This window comes from Delphinapterus leucas, chromosome 8 (assembly GCF_059928025.1).
Source record: "Delphinapterus leucas isolate spDelLeu-1000000601 "Yukka" chromosome 8, BTC_Dleu_Yukka2, whole genome shotgun sequence".
Lineage (NCBI taxonomy): Eukaryota > Metazoa > Chordata > Mammalia > Artiodactyla > Monodontidae > Delphinapterus > Delphinapterus leucas.
In genome coordinates, this window is record NC_143136.1 from 113,516,077 (window position 1) to 113,539,098 (window position 23,022).

General features: G+C 37.1%; 1 protein-coding gene across 3 annotated transcripts in view; it reads right to left on the reverse strand.

Annotated features, from left to right (window-relative positions):
• Positions 1–3,940: 3,940 nt before the first annotated feature.
• PTPN4 (protein tyrosine phosphatase non-receptor type 4) overlaps positions 3,941–23,022 on the reverse strand; it is a 182,338-nt gene continuing 163,256 nt past the window's right edge. For 2 of the 3 annotated variants that reach the window (XM_022565515.3, XM_089916981.1), the window contains exons 23-27: positions 22,724–22,870; positions 21,103–21,231; positions 18,064–18,212; positions 16,749–16,884; positions 3,941–10,702 (exon numbers count right to left, since the gene is read on the reverse strand). In XM_022565515.3, coding sequence (XP_022421223.1) covers positions 10,616–10,702; positions 16,749–16,884; positions 18,064–18,212; positions 21,103–21,231; positions 22,724–22,870 — 648 coding nt within the window. In that variant the 3' untranslated portion in view covers positions 3,941–10,615. Of the gene's footprint in view, positions 10,703–10,970; positions 16,885–18,063; positions 18,213–21,102; positions 21,232–22,723; positions 22,871–23,022 lie in introns of all 3 variants that reach the window. The other variant, XR_016394200.1, reaches the window with a different exon arrangement.

Here is a 23,022-nt window from a genome sequence, read left to right on the forward strand (position 1 = left end):
ATTTTAAATGCCTATTTTCCAAAAATTGATTTAGAAATATGAGGTCGAAGTTATGACAATGATTTTTCAAACATATAAGTTGGTACTGTTCTCTTAAAAATAATTTCTCTCAAAGAATATTAACTTTGGCTGTAGAGTCAGACACCTCCTAGACACACTAGCTACTTAACTTCCAAGGAATAAAGTGAGTTTTAACTCCTCATCTGTAAAACGAAGACACAGTTGTGAGGGTCAAATGCAGTGGTGGGCAGTTGCAGTTCAGGGGCTTTGTACCTCATTTCTCGTGCTGATAATGCCTGAGAAAGCAGTGGGAGGTGAAGCTGTGAGTTTAGGTGGAAACTACTTCACAGGCTTCTGGATCTTCGCAGTGGTAGCAAATCTTTATCCTCAGAGGGTGGATCTGGTTCCTGGCAACAGCCAGAAGTCAATCAGAACACAGTCGGGTGAATGTGTTGAAAGACCAGGAGTCTGAAGGCAAAGGAGTTGAGTGCAGCCCGTGAAAACGGCAGAGTAGGGACCTTGGAAGATCCAGAAAAGCAACCAAAAGTCCAAAAAACATGGTCAGAATTAACTTTTTCAAACTCTGGATATTAAGCAAAGGCTTGCAACAATCCAGAGGTGTTTATTCAAGGAAAATAGCTAAATGTTGGTAAGAGCAATGAGTTTTGCGGCATTTTAATGGGCCTGGGTCTCAGCTTGCTCTCCCCAGTTCCTCTGCAGCCTTAAAACCAGGAGCCAAAGGGCCACTTGAGGGGGCAGAACAGTCAGGACTCCTTCAAAGCCCATTCCCAGAGAACTGTTACTTTCTTTGACCTAACTCAGAGCTCAAAATGAAAAGCTGGGGAGTCAGATGTGCAGAGGGGCTCTGGAAAGCTCTGACACATTTCTGGGAATCTCGAAGGCCGCTCATGTGCACGGGGCTATGTGCATGCCCGGCTCTAAGAATACGTTTGTGTTTGAGCCCAATTATAATCCCTTAGTCTGTTGCAAAAAACAGACCCCAAGTATATCGATTTTTTTCTGTTAGTCTCTCATAATTGTCTTGTTCATACCACTTTTCAGACTTTGAGAAAGTATTAATGACACCCGTATAAAGCCTTTGGGAAAATGTGACCCTTTTTCTTTTCACACGCACGTTTCATTGGCTTATGTAACATATAATTAAATGATATAATGAAGATAAGTAAATTTGCATATGTAGGTTAGCAAATAAACACAGCTGGTTTTAGTAAGCTTACAACGCACTTGGTGGAACTAGCAGAACTCTGGCATAATTAAGAGCGGTCAGTGGTGGCAAGCAGGGGACAAGAGCAGAAAGCAGAGTGCCAGGATACTGGTAGGTTATTTGGATGGTGCTTAAGAAAGCTTCAGTCACAGATAGAATGTTAATAGGAATTAGAGTAAAGCTTTTGCAAGTATGCTCCAAATTCAGAAGTCTTAAAGGTGCAGATTGATACATTTGTTTTATAAAAGTATTAAAAATATCGTCATACCCACCAGTCCCAAATAAAAATAGTCAAAAGACAAAGAACACCATATGAAACAGGTTTTGCAACACGTATGACTGTCAAATGACTAATTTAATTTCCAACATCTCATATAAGTAAAACATTAAACAACCTGATGTAAAAGTGAGCAAAGGATATCGATATGGAATTTAGGGAACAAGAAATACAAGAGATCAATAAAGATATGAAAATCTATCCAACCTCTTTATGAATAAAATGTATGTCAAAATAAGATATTTCTCTCATGAGATGAGCAAATAAATGAAGTTTGATATCAGTCCTAATCAGAATGTGGGGAAACAGACATTCTTATGTTTGGTGGAAGCATAAAGTGATATAATCTTCTCTGAGAGCAACTATTCACATTTAAAAATGCAGGTGCCCAATGCTTAGCAATCCTCCTGCTAGAAACTGACCCTATGTGTAGATTTGCAATGATTAGTGAAAATATTTGCACTAGGATGCTCACTGCAGCCTTGTTTCTAGAGTATATAAACTGGAAACGAATGTCCATCAAGAAATTACATTACGGCATATCCATCCGTATGATAGACGTCAACGCTGTGAGTCAAAAGAATGAGGTAGATCTGAGTGTGCTGGTATGCAGATACTTCCAAGATGAAAAACCAAGCTGCAGAATATATTGTACAATCCCTTTGAACTTAACAAAACGTATATGTACGCGCAAATGCTTGTGCAACATTTTCCCCTAGAAGACACGAAATTTAAGGTTGCCATTTGTTTGAGGGGTACTATTCTTAGGGGCGGGGCATGGGAAAGAGGCTTTCACAACTCCTGAGTCTTCCTTATACTGTTTGTGAAGTTTTAGTATCATGTACATTAGAGGCATGGCATTTACTTTTGCCTTAATTTATTTCTAGATATAAAATTAAACATTATTTTCTCCAAGAAATTTTCTTACAGATGACAGATGGCATACCTAACTGCACTTGGGGAAGGTATGAGGCAAGTGGGCTTCAGACACATGAAGAGAGGTCCTTTACTTTGACTGACAAGATCTTAGGGTAGGAATCCCGGAGTAGAGAGGCTGGGGCTGGGAGAAGAGGAATCCAGCAGTGGCCACAGTGAAGGAGGAGCTTCTCATCAGACATTCTTTAATCTTCTAAATCCCTTTTAGTTCCTGACTGACCCACCCACCCCCAAACACAGCCACCGTGTGAGTAATTCTAGAAATAAATTTTGCATTTAGCATTCTCCTGGTCTCTTATAATCACCCACTAATGAAAAAAACGAAGCACTGTTTGAAAAGCCCAACAACAAAAACTCCCATAAAATAATCTTCAAAACTCCTATACTTAAATTACTAAAGCACATCTTTATTTTGCAGTTGAACCATTTAAAGTCACAGCTAGAGTTTTTTCACGTTTGAACCTGAACAACTAGTTCTCAATCAAAATGAATTATGGCCAACAAAATATGTATAATAATAGCATTTCATATAACATAAACTGCTCTTAGGGTTAAAACAGTTTTAACGCAAATCAACATTTTTATCCTGTTTGCTGTTAGTATTCATAGGTTTTTTTTAACATGAAACTCATTGCAGGAATTCTAATTTTTCACTGAAATTAAGACAAATCCACAAGGCCTTTCAAGCACACAGTAAGCTGCAGTGACAAATGCATAGTGATGATTTCAAATTATCCAGTATTGACCAAATTCAAGCTTAAACATTTTAAGTGAACCCTAAGCTTGTCTCCTAACTATGGGAAACCATATGGAAAGAGCTATTTTTGTGAAACAGGGAAAGAGAATTTAAAAAATTAAGAGGCTAATTCTATTTAGTTCAGTACAATCAAACGTGAAATGGCAGCAAATATGTAAAATCATAATTTAATTAGGAAATAAACTAGACTTTTAACTAAATGACTTTTTGCCCTTCATATTTACATATAGCACCTGTTACAAGAAAAAAAATTCCCAAATTAAAACAGCCTCTACATAGAAATATTTTTAAAACTACTACTTAAAAATATCATTGATGAGTATATAGTAAACTATCTGTCCTAAAATTAAGCCTACACTGTAGAAAATAAAGACTAGCTTTTCTTATTTGAAAAGATTGCCATATGGATTGTAACTGCAACTTCCTGACGCTACAGGAACACCAGGCTGGACAGCTTTTATTTGCCTAAGCAGAAATATGCTAATGACAGAAAATGAAAACAGCTTAATGTAAACTTTTAGTCTTTTAAATCCTGCCCCTCAACATGTATTCGAAGTGTCAGGACTTTGCCCCCTTCAACTTACTGGTGATGAAGCACTGACTTAAATAACACCTAATACAACTCAAAACCAAACAGATGGGTTTCCAGGTGTTCAAGTAATGTACAAAAATGCAAAGCAGAATGATTATAGTGAACCAAACTTGGCTGAAGCTAGCTGAGAGAACTCAGAGTCCAGCAAGACTATCAACTGGGTAGCCTTTATTGTACTAAATAAATTACAAAAAAGTGGCAAAGCTAAAATCACACAAGTTACCTTTTAAATATCAAATGATCAAGAGATCATAAAGCATTTAAACTTGGGTCCAATCCAATGAGTTCTACATGCTAATCCATTGTATTTTTCCATATTTACAAAACTCCTGGGATAAATTTTACCTTTAAATGTATAAATTAAGTCAGTAGTAAGCATGAAATAAAGTGCTGTTTGAAATTCAAGAAATCAATTTCAGCATTGAAATCTGACCTACTCTACAGAACACAAGAAAGCATGAATAATCTTGTCAACTAACTGAAGGGTGGGAAAAGATGAGTGCCAGAGACTCCCAGAATTGGGTTGAAATTTTCCTGCTCAGGAAGGCAAAAAACTGGAACACTACAATTCAGGAGTAGAAATGAAAAAGCTTCTTTCAATAAAAGGTAAAACGGGTTCAAGTGTGACTACAGTGGATTTAGTGAAACCACAAATCAGCACCTCTTTCAGTCCAAGATTGTAAGTAGGGCTGAGTCTCCTTGATGGCTTCATGGTGGTAACTTCATGTAGCAATGTGACATTTTAGTTAAGATTATCAGGAGTAGTATTTGCTAAATTTTGGAAACTCTCAGGTTGAGGGGGCCTGATTTTAATCCTTCAACAACTGTAACAAAAGTCAATGAAGGAAAAGATTACCTTACTTCACAAAGACTCTACCGTAAAGGGAGATTAATAACTTTTTTTTAAGCTGGAGGGATGGAAGTAGGTAGGAGTCAACATAACAAAGGCCCCACTGAGCCAAGCTTAGTGAGTGATGAATAATAAATACTGCCTTTCAAAGAAACTGTTGAACAAATTATGTTGGTTTACAATGTAAGGCTTTTTCTGTCTTCTGTTCAGCTAAATTAATAAACCCTTAACCATATAAGACACCACCGCTACACGTCAGAGTTGGGCTCAGTGGTCTTACCTGTCCAAGATACTGAGAACAAAAAGCAAACTATTTGTCAGGGCCTCTGCACATATTTACTGTGGTGACACTTAGGTACGGTTTTCTGGCTTCACCGAAGTCACACGCTCAGAGTGCCGTCCTCATTGGTGGCCGGCACAGTGACAAAGCCTGAGAACTTTCCTTCACGGTAAACGCATGGAGCAGAACGCTTACCCTCAAACACATGTACCCCTAACACACTCCAGAAGTCTAGAATTCAATTATTTTACACTTAAAAACAGTATGCACACATTTTTTTGAAAATTTCTAGAGTTAACACAAAGCAAAGTGAAAAAGAAGGTATTTGAAATATTGAAATATGCTTCAATAACGATTGCTCTTATTTATAAAGAAAATTACATTTTTCTTCTAAAATTGCATTTTGTATAATGAAGTGGAAAACACTCTTCCTTTCCTTTTCAATCCCTTGCTAACATTTTTTTAAACAAAAAGTATCCTTAGAATCAAGTCTTAATTCTAATAACATTTGAAAGATACATTCATTTCTTTACAGCATGAAAGACATACAAATATCATTTTTTCCTTTTTAAACAATGAAGCAAAAGAAGTTAACAGTTTCAATCTTTTGTCCATAGAAAAATATTTTCTATATCATTTATGCAACAATAGGTAGGAAAATTCTACAGTGTTTAACTGAAACTTCTACGAGCATTTACAAGGCTTTCAAACATTTTCATTCCTGTACTGAAAATTTTAAAAGGTTTCAGGAAGTTAAACATTAGAACCTCCTCCTGAAATTGTAGCCTTTAACTTGCAATATTGCTAATAACTTTCACTTTGTAAATTAAAAAAAAAATTGGTTTACTTATTTATGAGCTGAGCCCTACCTAGTCAATGTTGATGGATGGTACCCCAGTGGATTCTACCTCTGGCTGCCCATTTAGCTTGGATTACTACCATAAAGATAACGGTGACTAGGAAGCTTTAGAAATCAACAGTAAACGGCAGTAGAAAAACATACAAATAAGTAGCAGCAAATTTAGATATGGAAACAGAAATAACTATTTGGTGTCTACCCACAACAATTCCACCCAGATTATAAAAATAAAATGTCTCATTTCTCACTGAAATAGGGCTTGTTTTTGATAACATTGAAAGGCTCATTGTAGGAATTGCTGCCGAGAATAAATGAAGTCTGTGTGTAATAAAACATTGTGTTGAAAATAGTTGCAGATTTTGTAAAGTAAGTTAAACCCAAAAAGTACAACTTAGGGATTAATTTCATGGTCTCTCTATAAAACTGCTGAAATTATCTATTCGCAGTTAGCCCTCAAATAAGTTTTGTTATTATACAAATTCCTTTGGCGCTATACAATTTTCTAAAAACTTTATAAAACAGTTGCTACAAGCTGTGTTGTGATCACAGAGACCCCAATAAATCTTTGCCAACAGATCAGTAACTCTGATATTTGATGAAGTTAATCCAGTGGGTTTTAAAAACAGGTATTTTACTTAGAGGAAACACCAGAAAAAAAAAATGGTTGCAGAAATTGTGGTTGGCTAGCTGAAGCAAATGTGGGAAGAAGTAAGCTGTGTTAATATAGTTACTTTGTTGATATGGCAGCTTACGTACAAGAAAGCTGTGGCATAATTTCTCTCTCTCCTCTTATTATTAAAAGATGTTGGTTTCAACAAATATTTACCTTAATGTAGGTGACAAATGCAAATTCACCTAAACTACAAAATAATTACTACAAAATAAAAGAGGTGTAAACATCTCCCACATTATCGTGGCATAAATAATTTTTATGAATTCAAAACTACTTTGGCAATCTTACCATCAGAATACCTTTAAATATTCAAAACACGGGTATTAAATAGAACATTGTTAAAAATTCTTGTTTCCTTCTCCGTTTCCGATAAGATTATAAAACAAGTAATGCTTTAATTCTACTGCACGTTCACATTATGAACATAAATTATTTAATTATAAGTGGACATACATTCTAAATCTTAGTTCTATGTTTTAAGTGCTTTTAAAAATTAGACCTCTAATTTGCATTTCAGAATGTTTTCACACTGCATGTATATCAGCCTAAACAAGCAGAGTTGGGGCCCTAATTAGGATTGCTTTTTAAAGCCTACTTGTTCTCTAAATTAAATGACATCTTCTAAGATCATCAAGTTATTAAGTAAAAACACTGCCTGAGTATAACTCTTGAACTGAAATAGACTAAACTTCACAAGAATTTATGATATTCACATACGTTGCCTATAAGAATAGAAGGTGAGACTGGATAAAATCTTTCAAGTTTCTTTCAGCGCTCAGGTTGTAGTACTTGTGGTGCAGACGGGAGGCCTTTGTTCCAATACCTGATCAGACCTGCCAACAGATTATAAACAACTCTACAGGTACCACAGTCCTTTACCCCTGTTTGTTAGTATTAGCCTCTGTGAAGCAACACATGCATCATCGCACAAAAGCATCTCTATGTGTATATATTAGCACTTGAAACCTTCAAGTAACTGTCTTAATGGCTTAACGTAGCTTACACACTTGAAGTCAGTTTTTAATCTGTAAATTTTCTCTTTACTCTTAACCAACATGGTCAACGCCCCCCCACTTGTGCTGGGCAGGCCGCACAAAGGAAAGGGTTGCTTATGCTAATTACTCTGCCTCGGTTTTGGATGTATGCACTGGTTTAACAAATACTACCAGGTATTCCTCTTGTGAATGCGGTCTATTCCAAAATATTCCTCAACCTATGTACACAGTGCTGACACAAACCAGATGTTCAGTATAAGACCGAAAATGAGCCTGGTAAAACCATCCTAAATCAGAGAGGAAAGGTTTTTACAAACATTTCTTAGCATTTACAAAAGCCCCTTGATTCACCAATACCTATTTCCAGTTGTGAGAATAACAGTCAGCACTGATTTCTTGAGTGTGTGTGTGTCTTGCAGGGGGGTGGGGGGGAAACTGGCCGCTGGAGGGGGAGGGTAGTTTAGATACAAGAAATCTGGCATTTTGTTACACACTATTACATTGATATGAGTGGAATCTAGAACTACTTGGTGTATGAAAGCTGGGATTATTCCTAGAACCCTATTTAGATTGACAAACAGATTAAAAACATTCTCAGGCAGGGACTTCCCTGGCCGTCCAGTGGTTAGGACCTGGCGCTTCCACTGAAAGGCAGAAGTGCTCACTGCCAACAAATTATTAGAGTTACTCTCAGAAGTGTAAACAGAGCCCTAAATCAAAGAACATGCCAACCATGACATTTATCTGTTTATGTCTATATAACTTTATCTTTTTATCTATGGTTGTCATATTCTGTCCATATAGTTAGGATAGGTTTTCTTTTTAATTCAGGTGAAAAACTACTGCCAAAACACTTATTAATTCTTAGATCCCTGACATTTTATTCTTTCACTTTCCAACTTACCATGATGTTGTACAGCAGCCTGAATCACATCCATCTGCTGGCAAAGAGCGGAATGTTCAAAAAAGACTGTACAGAGTTATTTACTATCTTATACTGTCTTGACTGTGAAATTCAGAAATAGATACAAGAATTTCTCTTTGACATAAAGGTCATGCTTACTTTTCTCTTTAAAAAAAAGGTAAAATATTTTAATACAGTAATGTATTTGGTATCTTGGCTATTAATGTTTAGGACTTAACTTCCTAAAATTTACTATTATGGATTTTGAATATTTGAAATAACATCATTTAGATTATACTGAAGATTTAAAAATGTACATTCTCCCGCTCATACTAAATGACAGTCCAAAATATCTACCATTCAACTGTAAATTTTATCAAGACTATACAGAAATATTCAGAAACCACTAGTAAGTGAATCTATTTTAACCATAATCCATAGAAAGTAATTGTGTAATATAACATTTCAATAGCTGAGAAAATTTCCACTTATATTAAAATTGGGCAATTTCAAAGTTCTATCTCTCTGAGGACTTAAAAATTAAAAAACCTGAAGAGGAGAATATACACATCCTCAAAGGGAATCAGATCCTCCATCAGGCTGGACAATCAAAACTCTCCATATTAACATGCTTATAACTTAATAAGTATATATAAACTGGAGCAACTTAATTGTACACAAAAATGACAAGAAAGCCCTCATTTCAGCTACTGAGGGATTACAATTAGAAACACTCAATGACGTTTCATCCCTCGTTTGTGGTCTGCCAACCAAGAGACCAGTGTGAACAAAGCTTGGTAAGAAATGAAATGAATGCTGATCATTTACTTAGTGATAGAAACAAGTCACAATTAGCTGCTCTAACTTTAGTTTAGAGTTTCCATATGTTTAACTTTAATGTGTATAGTAGATGCTATTTCTAAAGTCAGGGATAAAATAAATAAGAAATTTGAAGAATAAAGCATCTTTTAACTTCAGCTGCTAAACTGTTATACCTGTCCCTCAGGAAAGGAATGTGCAGGTTTTGAATAATTCCATAGCAGCAGAGCGTTCACTCAGTAGAACACAAATTATCTTGGCTTCTTGTGGCAAAATACAGGAATTGAGCAAGAAATAGAATTTCATTACTCTTCTTTGACTGCATAACTCTCAATACGAGAAGCTATTTTTAAAAATGTGAACTGATTCAAAATGCATAAAACTGTAAATGTACAATATACATACATACCTCCTAGTGGGGTCAAAGGAGGAGTGCCTTTTCATTAGACATACAAAGACGTCTCAAGGCACTTAAGGGGTTAAGACACAATGCATGCATTCCTTTACATCAAGTATGTGAAATCACATGATTTGGAATAAGCCAACCTTATGATAAATATAAGTTACATTATTAAATTCAAGAAAATCTGTAGGGCTTCCCTGGTGGCGCAGTGGTTGAGAGTCCGCCTGCCGACGCAGGGGACATGGGTTTGTGCCCTGGTCCGGGAGGATCCCACATGCCGCGGAGCGGCTGGGCCCGTGAGCCATGGCCGCTGAGCCTGCGCGTCCGGAGCCTGGGCTCCGCAACGGGAGAGGCCACAACAGTGAGAGGCCCGCGTACCGCAAAAAAAAAAAAAAAAAAAAATTTGTAGATTCTTATTTATACTTTCTATAAGATGCTGGTAAATTGACAATGTGCAGCATTTCCTGGGAAAAGCAAATTCCACCTTTCTTCTTCCAAACAGCAGGTCTCTATGGGAGGAAGTGTAGGGAAAGATGTGCTGCATCCATAGGCAGTGTATTGGCTAATATTGAGAATGATATTGCTAACATTTAAAAAGTAACATCTGGTAACCAGTATAGTAAGAACATGAATCACTGGGAAACACCAGAGCTGACTCCTGATGTTGACTTCTTTTTGCTTTCAAGATACAAGTGTACAACAGAGACGATGAGAATTCTGAGCCTTGTTTGTGGCAATTCTACCAGAAGGGGACTGCATGGCACCACCACAAGATTTCGTAAATTACCCTGAACATACTCAGTTATTCACTATTTGTTTGGAGCAAAGCATGAAAGAGTCTTCAAACACATGAATGACAGATTTTGAGAGAGTGACTCTTTTTTGAAACATAAAGTGCAACAGTGCTGAAGTTTTCAGTTTTTGTTAGTTCTTCATTTTTTTTTTTTTTTTGTCTGTTTAGATGCCATTTCCTGCAAGCAGTATTATGGCACAGTGAATATAATGGAAAGCAGTTTTCCAACACATATCCCAGACCTTTGCTTTCTTATTTATTTGATGATGTCGTTAAAGGTTTAACAAATCCTTCTTCATAAACTTTCAAAATAGCTTCACATACAAATCTGTATTGACTCTGAAAAATAAAATATAAAAAAATAGAATGGATCAGAAAAACTAGAAAACAAACAAAGATAGACAAACATCTCACTTGGCTTGCTTATACAAGAAATACAAAATAAGACTGCACAGAGATACCACTTTTCACCAAGAGACTGGCAAACAAAGTTTGACAGCATATTCTGTCGGCAAAACCCACTCATACATTGCTAGTAGGAATGTTAAATACCACAATCCCTATGGATGGACAGTTGGCCTCATCTGACAAAATTACATTGATTTACCTATTGACCCAGCAATTCCACTTCTAGGAATCTATCCAGAAGACAAACTAGAAAAAGAAATTAAAATATTTATTCAGAAATGAGGCTATTCACTGCGGAATTACTTATAATGACAAAAAAGTAGAAACAATTCAAATCGTCATCAGTAGGGGACTGGGTGAGTAATCTGGTACATCTTCAAAGTGCGGTACTATGAAATGGGGGGGAAAGGAAAAGAAGTCTACAGACTGCTACAGACTGATTCTAGGATATTTTGTTAAGTAAAAAAAGCAAGGCAGAGAAAAGTGCATACAATATATTATCTTTATAAGAGAAAGGGGGGAATACAAATATGTACTATCTCAAAATGTATGTTAAGAAAAAAGCAAGGGAAGGATAAATCATAAAAAAAATGGTTTCCTATAAGGAAAGGAGTGAACAGGGTGAAGGAGAGAGATAGAGAATATACTTCCTTTTATAGATTTTAGTTTGGAACCATGTAAAGATACTCCATAATTAGAACATTAATTTTAAAAGCCTCTATAAATTGAAAATATAAAACATATCAATGTATGTATCTAGTTGATGGCATAACCACATACAGAGGAGCTATTTCAAAGGACTTTGAAACAGTAATTTAACTGTGTATCTCTGTAGAATATATATCCCAAAGCAAAAAGAACTGTGGAAAGAATTGAAAATTCTTTTTGGTAATGATACTGTTGGTAGTGTTAATTTTGTTATTCTGAGACAGCTGTTGGGTAATGTGGAATAAAACAAATGAGGACTTGGGATATGCTAAGTCTTTCATTTCTGGTATTGTAGAGAACCAGCATTCTTGTTAAAGAAGAAAAGGGACAAAGATATAAGCAGAAAATGGTAAGTGAAAACACTGTGGTCTGAGTCTGTATTGGAAGCCCTGAAACAGAGCAGGGCCCTATGGTCTATGCCCCCCATGTCCTCAGCCTGCCTTTTGTCTGTGGAAAAATTTTAGCCAAAGAGTAACTTTAATCAGAGAAATGAGAAAATGCAGAAACAATGGAAAACAGTCAAAGGTGACTGGATAATAATATAGTCATTAAGCAGAGTCAAGGACCTTTAGTTCCTCCTCAAGGGCTGTAGATAATATTCTGAGCCGTATCCTGTGAGCTGTCTTATAGATACTGAAACCCCCGCCAGGTGGAAGAAGTGAACTACACGATGACCAGGCTGTAGCCATGACATAAGCTGCCACAATTCCGAGAACTGGCCCCAAGGAAATGGGAACGAACCAACCCTGGAGAGGCCAATGAACCAACTCATTATATTGAAAACTTATAAATAAAGGGAAAGCATCAAGTGTTAATCTTGTCTTTCCTATACAGACTGTACCATTGGTTAACCAAAGAGCAGATGAAAAGTTTCTCTTTAAAGAAGTATTCCAACTAATAAATAAAAAAGGAATGATAGAATATCATCATTTTGCAAGCCCAATGAATTAATGATGCAGACATTGACCACCCAAGGCTGCTAACATCAGAAAAAGGAAGACACAGACATCATGTACCCTCTGAAGGAAGCTGCTGCAACCTACAGATCCATTTACCAGTTCTGGAAAAGACAGAGAACACCATCTTGGGAACACAATCAGCAAAATCCAGACTATGGGAGAACAAGTAGCACAAACAACCTGTGTTGTTCATCGAATAAACTGCAAGAAGAAAGAAGAGAGACACAGGAGGAAGACACAGATTAAAAGAGGTTTAGGAGACACACAGACCAATCAAAATGTGTGGGCCATATTCGAATCCTGATGTCACACAAACTGCGAAAACAGAAACAAAAACTCATTACGTATGATATGATCCAGCAATCTGACTTGTGGATATATATCTGAAAAGATTGAAAGCACTGTCTAAAAGAGATATTTATACATCCATGTTCACAGCAACATTATTCAACAATAACCTAAATGTGGGAATAAACCAAATGTCCATCAATAGATGAAAGGATAAGAAAAGTGTGGTATATACACACAAGGAAGTATTTTTTTCAGCCTTAAAAAGAAAGGAAATTCTGACACATGCTACAACATGGGTGACTCTTGAGGACATTATGCTCAGTGAAATAAGCCAGTCACAAAAGACAAAAACTGTGTGATTCCACTTATAGGATGTATCTGGAGCAGTCAAATTCACAGCAACAGAAAATAGAATGGTGGGTGCCGGGGGCTGGGGGAGAGAAAAATGGATTTAATGGCTATAGAGTTTTGCAAGATTAAAAAGTTCTACAGATTGGTTATACAACAGTGTGAATATACTTAATACTACCGAACTGTACACTTAAAAATGGTTGAGATGGTAAATTTTACGTTTTGTATTTTACTACAATTAAAAGTAAAAAATCTATTATGTGTGGATATAGATATAGAAACCTCAAGAAAATACTAGCAAATCAAGCCAAGCAACATATAAAAAGAATTAAACACCATGTCTAAGTAAGATTTATCTCAGGAATGCAAGGTTAGTTTAACACCCCAAAATCAATCAATCTAATACATTATGTGAATAGAATAAAAGACACAAACTACATGATCATCTCAGATACAGAAAAAGCACCTGACAAAACTGAACACCCTTTCTTCATGAGAACACTCAACAAACTAGTAAGGGAGGGAACTTTCTGAACTTGATAAAAGGCACTAATGAAAAATCCATGCTAACCTTATAGTACTTAGTGGTGAAAAACAGAAAACTGTCCCTTAAGACCAGGAACAAGACAAGGATGTGTGGTTTCACCACTTCTATTTAACACTGTACTGGAGATTCTGGCCAGGGCCAGAAAAGATGAAAAGAAAACCAAGGCATCTATACTGGAAAGGAAGAAGTAAACTATCTCTATTTGCAAATGACATAATCTGTATATAGAGGATCCTAAGGAATTATTAGAGTTAATAAATGACTTTAGCAAGGTTGCAGGATACATGATCAATATGCAAAATCAGTTTTATTTCTATATCCAAGCAATGAATAGTCCTAAAATGTAATCAAGAAAACAAGTACACTTACAATAGGACCAAAAAGACTAAAAAAACCTTAAGAATACATTTAACAAAAGAATGATAAGACTGTGCAATACAAAACACTGTTGAAGGAAATTAATGAAGACATAAATAAATGGAAAGACATTTTGTGTTCATGCTTTTGAAGACGGAATATCATTAAGATGGCAACACTCCCCAAAATGATCTATAGATTTAATGCAATCCCTGTCTTGCTTTTTTTGCAGAGAGGACAAACTGATTCTAAAATTCATATGGAAATGCAAGGGACCCAGAGTAGCCAAAACAGTCTTGAAAAAGAAGAACAGGGTTGCAAGATACAGACTTCCTGACTTCAAATTTTATTACCAATTTATAGTAATCAAGACAGTGTGGTATTAACATAAGAACAGACATATAAATCAATGGAATACAACTGAAAGTCCAGAAATAAACCTTTACATTTGCAGTCAAGGGACCCAGAGACAATTCATGGGGAAAGAACAGTCTTTTCAACAAATGGGGCTGAGACAACTGGAGATACACATGCAGAAGAATGAAGGTAGACCCCTACCTCACACCACATGCAGATATGAACTCAAAACGGATCTGACATTTAAATGTGACAGCTAAACTATAAAACTCTTGGAAGAAAAAACAGGAATAAATCTTTGTGACCTTAAGTTACGCAATGATTTCTTAGCTATGACACCAAAAGTGTATGTGATTAAAAACCAAACAAAACTGGATGTAATCAAAATTAAAAACTTTTGTGCTTCAAATGACTTAAGAAAGTGAAAGAATAGCATAAACAAAAACATTTGCAAACCATAGAACTATGAGACGAGACTTGTTTTCAGAAAATATAAAGAACTCTTACAATTCAACAATAAAACAAACAAATTGAAAAACAGGCAAAAGATTTGGACAGTCCTCGAAAGAAGGTATACAAATAAATGGCCACATGAAAAGATACTTGATATCATTAGTTATTATGGAAATGCAAATCAAAACCACAAGATACCACTTTATACTCATTAGGAAGGCTAAAATAAAAGAATGACAAGTGATGACAATGATGTGGAGAAAATGGAACCCTCACACACTGCCAGGGGACTGCAAAATGGTGCAGCTGCTGAGGAAAACAGTCTGACGGTTCCTCAAAAGGTTAAACAGAGTTACCATATGACCCAGCAATTCCACTCCTGGGTATATACCCAAGAGAAATGAAAACATTTATAAACAAAAACATATACACAAATGCTTATGGCATCATTATTCATAATAGTCAAGAAGTGGAAACAATGTAAATTTCCATCAACAGATGAATGTGTATCTATTCAATGAATAAGGAATGAAGTACTGATATATGCTACAGAATGTATATACCTTTTAATATTATGCTAATTAAAAGAAGCCAATTATTTATGAAAGATCAAATTATATGATTCCATTCACATGAAAAGTCAGAATAGGCAAACCTACAGAGACAGAAAGTAGATTAATGGTTGCCTACGGCTAGGTTGGGGGAAGCTTGGGGAAGGTAACAGGGAAAAATGGGTACAGGATGTCTTCTTTGGGGTGATGAAAATATGCTAAAATTAGATAGCAATTATGGTTGCCAAACTGGATATAAAAAAAAACCAGTGCAATGTACACTTGTTAAAAAGGGTGAATTTTATGGCATGTGAATTATATAAAGCTGTTCTAAAGTTTAAAAAGACATGATTTATATGAGACAACCAGAAATCTGAATACTGGCTATTGCTAATATTAGGGAATTACTGTTAATTATACTTTGGTGTGATAACGGTATTGTGGTTTTGTTTAGAAGAAAAAAACACTCCTTATCTTTTAGAGAGACACACTAAAATATATGTATGGACAAAACAATATGATGTGTAGGGTATGCTTCAAATGTGCAGACAACAGGTGGCAGTATGAAGGAAACACCACAGCCAGTGTTGGGGCTGAGTATGCAACACAGTGTTGATTACATTATATTGTCTGCTTTTGTGTATGTTTGAAATTTTCCACAATTAAAAGCTAAAAAAATGACAGGCACTTACCACATAGGTCAGTTCACTTCAGTAACCTTAATGCCACCAACAGTGCTAACATTTCACAATGGCTTAATATAAAAAATAATCTTAGCGTTAACTCTAAAATTCCATGATTCCTCTTTTGATTCTTGGAACATAATTCAGAGTCAGTATAGAATATAGTAAGTTAGTAGCTTAATGTCGATGATTTTTGTTGTTGCAATTTAAGCTCTTATGTAAAAAAGAAAGGCAATTTCCCCACAGCTGTTTCACTGAAAACAGGTCTATCAAGATTCTCCAGTCTAGGGACACTATCGTTCTCAGCACTCCATTTGACTAAGTAACCCAGGGTACGTTCCTCCTCTGCACCTGTTTAGGCAGTTCAGAACTAGCATGATAGGGTGGTGTTAGCAAACATTTTCTGTAAAAGACCAGATAGCAAATACTTTCGTGTTTGCAATCACATGGTGCCTGCTGCAACTTCTCAACTCTGCTACTGTAATGTGAAAGCAGCCACAGACAACATGTAAACAAATGCCTGGCTGTTTCCAATAAAACTTTATTTATAAACACAAGTGGCGAGTTTGGCTCATTGGCAGTATTTGCTGGTCCTTGTGCTAAGGTTATTAGCTCCTGGCAGAGAATTAAAAAGAGAAAAGTATGGTTTGAAATATATACTGATAACAAAAACCATCACGTTGAGAATGCACACTCATACATGAGGCATGTAGTACTTACAGGAGTTTGGATCATCATGGCTCGTTGGTCTCTCATTGTTCTCACAATATCTAGTGGATAAACTGGCTGATTGCATTCAATGAGACACATGGCTGTTTCCATGGTAATAAGAACCCCAGTTCTTCCAATCCCAGCACTAAAAAAGACAAATATGGGGCAAGGTCTGATACAATTCTGTTACACTTCTTGCGCCTTTTGTACTGAATCATATTACAGTAGAAGAACAATTTTGATTTTAATGTTTTATATTAATAAAAGTAGCAAGCCAACTGGAAACTATTTTGGAAACCAAAAAAAAAAAAAGTCACTTAATACAGATTAAATGGTCTGTAACCACCCCTCCCCCACTGTTAGTTGCAAATATACAATTTTAAAAGTTACACTTCAGTTTTTAAAATCTGAACAAGGTATAGAAGCTTACTGGAGAAAACAGCTTTAAAATACAAAATAAGAGGATTACAATAATAAATCATTAACAAATGTACAAAAGACAACTATTTTACACACTCAAAAATCAATTTTTAAAACCAAATTTAATTTTCATTAAACTTCACCATTGACACAGTTAAGAACAACTTTGTGAAGTACTCTGTGAATGTGGATAAAGTAGCTCTTGGGAACTAAGGATATGAAATAGCCAAACGTGTCCACCATTCCTGCCATTTTGCCTCTCCAATATTTGGTCTACAGTCTGTTTTGATGATTTGAAAGTTTGCTCTTAAAAAGTGCTGGAAAGTTTAAGGATAAAGAGATACCTTAATACATCCTCTGAATAAACCAGTTGGATAAGGAGAAAATAACTTCTGGCTCCTAATCTCTGCAAGGCTGTAGCATTGTATCTGGTCCCTTGAGGGCAGAAGGGCTCAGTGTGAAAGGAAGGAGGGTGTGAGCCGCCATGCAGCGGGGCTCTTGGAAGTAGTCCCTCCTGAGAGGGTTGGGCAGCGCCACTCCAAGGAGGTGAGATGCTCACCAAACGTCCTAGGAGGGGCCAGAAGCAGGAAATCCAAACCTCAGGATGCAACCTAGCTCCTGCAATGCTGTATTTCATCAAATCTATGAAACCATTAACTTTAGGACATAACTATGAAGAAGACAAACTGCCAAGAATCAGCACAGTATTATTCTTACTTCTTATGATAAAATTTCTGTCAGTCATCTGTTAAAACATACCCTTTGCCTTCTACCTTCAGAGCCTAGCTTCGAGATCTATCAGAGTGACAACCGTAACTGAAGGACAAAATACAATACGTATTCCCTTTTAAAAATGACACATCTAGTCAGTTACTCAAATCATAATAGACAGAAAATAAAATACCTGCAATGAACAACAATAGGTTCTTCCTTGCCGGCCCTCTTATTTCGTACATGGCAAACAAAATCCAGAAAGTCGCTTGAATCGTCAGGGACCCCATGGTCGGGCCAGGCTATATACTGGATCTGAGTGAGCTGACGACTCTCATTTTTCTACGTATAATGAAAAATCATGCACCTGACTTAGAAATAATCCTTAAAATATAAACAAATATTCATGTCACTTTAATTTTAGGAGAAAAGCAATGGACTTCCCTGGTGGCGCAGTGGTTAAGAATCTGCCTGCCAATGCAGGGGACACGGGCTCGAGCCCTGGTCTGGGAAGATCCCACATGCCACGGAGCAACTAAGCGTGTGCGCCACAACTACTGAGCCTGCGCTCTAGAGCCCGTGAGCCACAACTACTGAAGCCCGTGCGCCTAGAGCCCATGCTCTGCAGCAAGAGAAGCCACTGCAATGAGAAGCCCGTGCACCGCAACGAAGAGTAGCCCCTCCTTGTTGCACCTAGAGAAAGCCCGCGCTCAGCAACAAAGACCCAACGCAGCCAAAAATAAATAAATAAATTTTTAAAAAAAACAAAAGCAAAGCAAAAGAAACCACTCTCATCCCCCCCTGTCAAAAAAGTAATGTATAAACTCAATAAAACCCAAAAGTTCAAGGAAAAGGAAAGAAACCATTTTACAGAAACAGCTGTACCCATTTAAGTATCAGTCACTTGGATTATTACTCTTCTTACAACTCAATTTCTGTATTCGTAGAGTATTTTTAGGATGATAATCAAGTAAACAGGCAAAAACAGATTAAGATCCCAGAGAAATGTTTAAAAGAAAACTAAAGAATTGTTAGGTGAGCAAAAAGTAAGGTAAAAAAAAAAAAATCTTTTTTTTAATGAACAAAGTTGGGCTAATACTTATTGGTAAGTGCAAGTGAAATTATGGAAATCAGGAAAAATAAAATCTCAAAATAAATGTAGGTTAAACACTGGAGAGCATAAAAACACAAAATCAATCAGGACTTAATTCTTTTTGGGGAGCCAAAAGTTGGTATAATGAAGAAAGTAAGGTACTGAATTTATACATCTTGGCTCAAATGTCAACTTTGCCAGTAAAGATGCTAATTCAGAGCCTTACTTTCTCCAAATGAAAAATGAAATGACATCTACACCTCAGAGGGATAGTCTTATGTTAAAAGGATTCAGTGAGAGGACCTGCAAAGCACCCAATCACAGCTGTTTGGAATCATATGCTCAATACTTGGTAGCTATAGTCATTCAACACTATGAAATCTGGTTACTATCATTTACATTAGATGGAGCTTCCAGAAAAGAACGTGAAAGTAAGGTAATCAAGAGAGAAGAATTCCCAAAGAGACCTCAGTTTAATTTGATAACTAATTTTTCAGATGAATTGAAGGTATCTAGCACAGATTACCTTTGACTATTATTGTTAACAAAAGAACTTAACGGTACCAATAATCTACAAGAATGGGTAAGGTAAAATCATATTTTATTCAGTTTTGGGGTAGCGTTTATCTGTCTATTCATCTATCTACCCATGTATGTACGTATTGATGGTAGCAAGTTAATTTTCCCAATTATAATTGGCTCCAACATTAGAAACTAATTTGTGTCTTAGCATAGTTCTGAGGTACTCAGTGTTGCAAAGAAAAGCCACTAAAATATATACAACTGCCATGGATAATCTGCCAGTGGAGAACGATGGGATATACATATCACTTGATGCAACCCTCTACAAGCTCATCTGTCATGTCTATTTAGGAAAGTGAAAAACCAGCTTATTGGCTTGCCTTGTCATACAGCCACGAGCTATACAGTGTCCACGCCCAAACCCCAAATTCATTCTCCTATCTCTAGACCGTAAGATTTTGAAAACTTTACTTTCTTGTAACTTTAGCTTTATCCAGGGCCAGGTTTCTTCAGCACAACGTGGCGCTCCTTCCCTTTCTGGTCAGTAAGGCCCTGTCTCACTGGACTCCTGTAATCACCCTCGGGGAGGGGTGCGGTGGCGGTGGCCTGCGCGTGGAACCAGGGGAGACGTGGTCTCGTCTCCAAAGGCTTGGCCGTTGATGCTGTGCTGTCTGCTCTTCTCTAGCATCACTTCTTTCTGCCTTCAGCCCCCAAAGCCCCTACCGCCCCTCTGCCCCAGGTGGCTGGTCTAGGCTCTGGCAGCCCAACAGGACAGGCACGTGCTGCCCTCCACACATCTCCCAGCTGGGTTACTGAGCCGGCGTTTCCTCGTCGGTTTCCACTCTGGCTTTGATCTGGAAACCACGTGGACTAACCCAGGCAGCAGTAAGAAAAACTAACAATTTGAAAGCTATAATCTGTCTGAGGTCAGAAGGTCCTGCCTACGATCTTTTCCTCCTTAATACTGAGAAGACTGTGAAACTGCTCTCTTCGACTCTTAAAAAAGGGGAGTAGGGGGCTTCCCCGGTGGCGCAGCAGTTGAGAGTCCGCCTGCCGATGCAGGGGACACGGGTTCGTGCCCCGGTCTGGGAAGATCCCACATGCCGTGGAGCGGCTGGGCCCGTGAGCCATGGCCACTGAGCCTGCGCGTCCGGAGCCTGTGCTCCGCAACAGGAGAGGCCACAACAGTGAGAGGCCTGCATACTGCAAAAAAAAAAAAAAAAAAAGGGGGGGGGGAATAATTTGATAGCTTTCAATTGTTCTTTCCATTTCTACAGATGGACTCCAATACCTTACTGATAATACGTGGAGGAAACAATCTATAGCCAACACCCCTGGCATAATTTTTATGAATAGGAAGAGTACAATATTAATAGTAATAAGTATTATTTACTAGACTATTTTTTCACTGATCATTCGTATTTACTTACAGAAATTGGAAATATTATAGTAGGAGAATACATTTCATAAGATTCCGAAGTATCCCAATGAAGCAAATAGTTCAGCAATTTTTTAATATTTCTTAGTAACTAGGACTCAGACTAAAAATATTTTCATCTGTCAAAGCCTCTACCTTAAACAAAACAGCTCTAACCAACAGACCCCCTGCCTTCGTACCTCCTGGTTAAACAGTGTCATCTTCCTGAAGACATATGCAGTGTTTCCTTCTTCTGAGTGGCAGGTGACTTGGTAGCACCCATAGGATGAACTTCCTGTGGGTTCCGGCCAATACTGGTGACACTTAACCTGGTATCAATAGATTTTAGAAATATACATAATTCAGGTTCTCCAATTTTTAAAATGTTTTAATTTTTAAGAACTTTCAAACTTACAGAAAAGTGACAAGAATAATTTAATGAACTCTCATATACCCTTCACCTAGATCTACCAACTAGTATCATTTTTTTCTTTGCCACTTTTTCTCTTTGTAATAATAGTCTGTTTGGATATATTTTGAGACTGCAAATATCCTGTTTACAACAAGCTTCCACCCACTGTTTTACCATTACACTAATTTAGATTTAAGTTAACAATGAGAAAGAATCTTCAACTAAAATGCCAAATGCAATCCATTTATTTTCATAATTAAGATTTTTTAAAAAAAGGTTTCATGACATACAATTCACATACCATTCAATTTACCCATTTAACATACACTATTCAATTGTTTTTAGTATACTCACAGAGCTGTGTAACCATTACCACAATCACTTTTAGAACATTTTCGTCACCCCCAAAGGAAGACCCACAGCCCTTAGTAATCCCTGTGTGTCCCTCTGGCCCCCTCTCCTCCCTCTACACCAGGCCTGGGTGACCACTAATCTACTTTCTGTCCCCTATGGCCTACTTTGGACATCACATATAATAGAAGCATAAGATACGCGGTCTTTGGTGACTGCTTTGTTCACTTCGCACAGTGTTTTCTAGGTTCATCCATGTTGCAGCATGTATTATTTTTTCATAACTTTTTATTGCCAAATAATATTCAACTGTATGAATATACCACATTTTATCTGGTACATCTGGGTTTTCTCCCACTTTGGGGCTATTAAAAATAATGCAGCTGTGAACATTTGTGCACCAGTTTTTGTGTGGACGTGGACTTTATTCTCTTGGGTATTCCTAGGAGTGACACTGCTGAGTTACAGTCACTCTACGTTTAGCCTCTTAAAGAGCTGACAGACTGTCTTCCAAGGCAGCTGCACCATTTCACAAACCCACCAGCGGTACAGGAGGTTCCACTGCCGCCACATCATCACCAACACAGGTGATTTTCTGTCATCTTTACTTTGGCCACCCTACTAGATATGACGGAGTAATGCATGGTGGCTTTGATTCGCATTTCCCTGATGACTAATGATGCTGAGCATCTTCTCGTGACCTTGTTGGCCATTTGAATATCTTCTTTGCAGAATCATCTATTCAGATCCTTTGGCCATTTTTAAATGGGGTATTTGTTATCTTATGGTTAAGTTGTATGAATTCTTTATATATTCTAGATACAAATCCCTTATCAAGTATATATTAGTCCATTTAAATAATAATGGCTAACACTTATATCACATTTATTATAACACACTTATTATGTGTCAGTCACAGTTAAGCGCTTATCCATGATGATTTTAACCACGACCCCGTAAGAAAGGACGTTTAGAGGTGACAAAAGAGACCACACGACGTGGCTCTCTTGACTGTGCACACGATGCAGCCTAGAAAAGCTTTGGGCAGCGTGACTTACTCTGCCATGCTCGGCCTGTGTGGTCAGCATCACAACCGTGGAGCAGCCTTGTTCCCATGCCATCTGCCAGAAGTCTGTACAGGTGTGTGGCAACGGCCCTTGGCAAGCAATGTACTGATTTATTATTCTAGAGGAAGGAATTTCCATCTAAAAGGACACAAAAACAAAATCGTTCGCATTATTACTTTTTACTAGGATCAAACACATGAAAATCATCTACTGAATGATAACTGAATACAACTAATCTCAATAAATTGCAAAGTGAGTAAAACAAATCTTTATCAACAATTTATTTTATT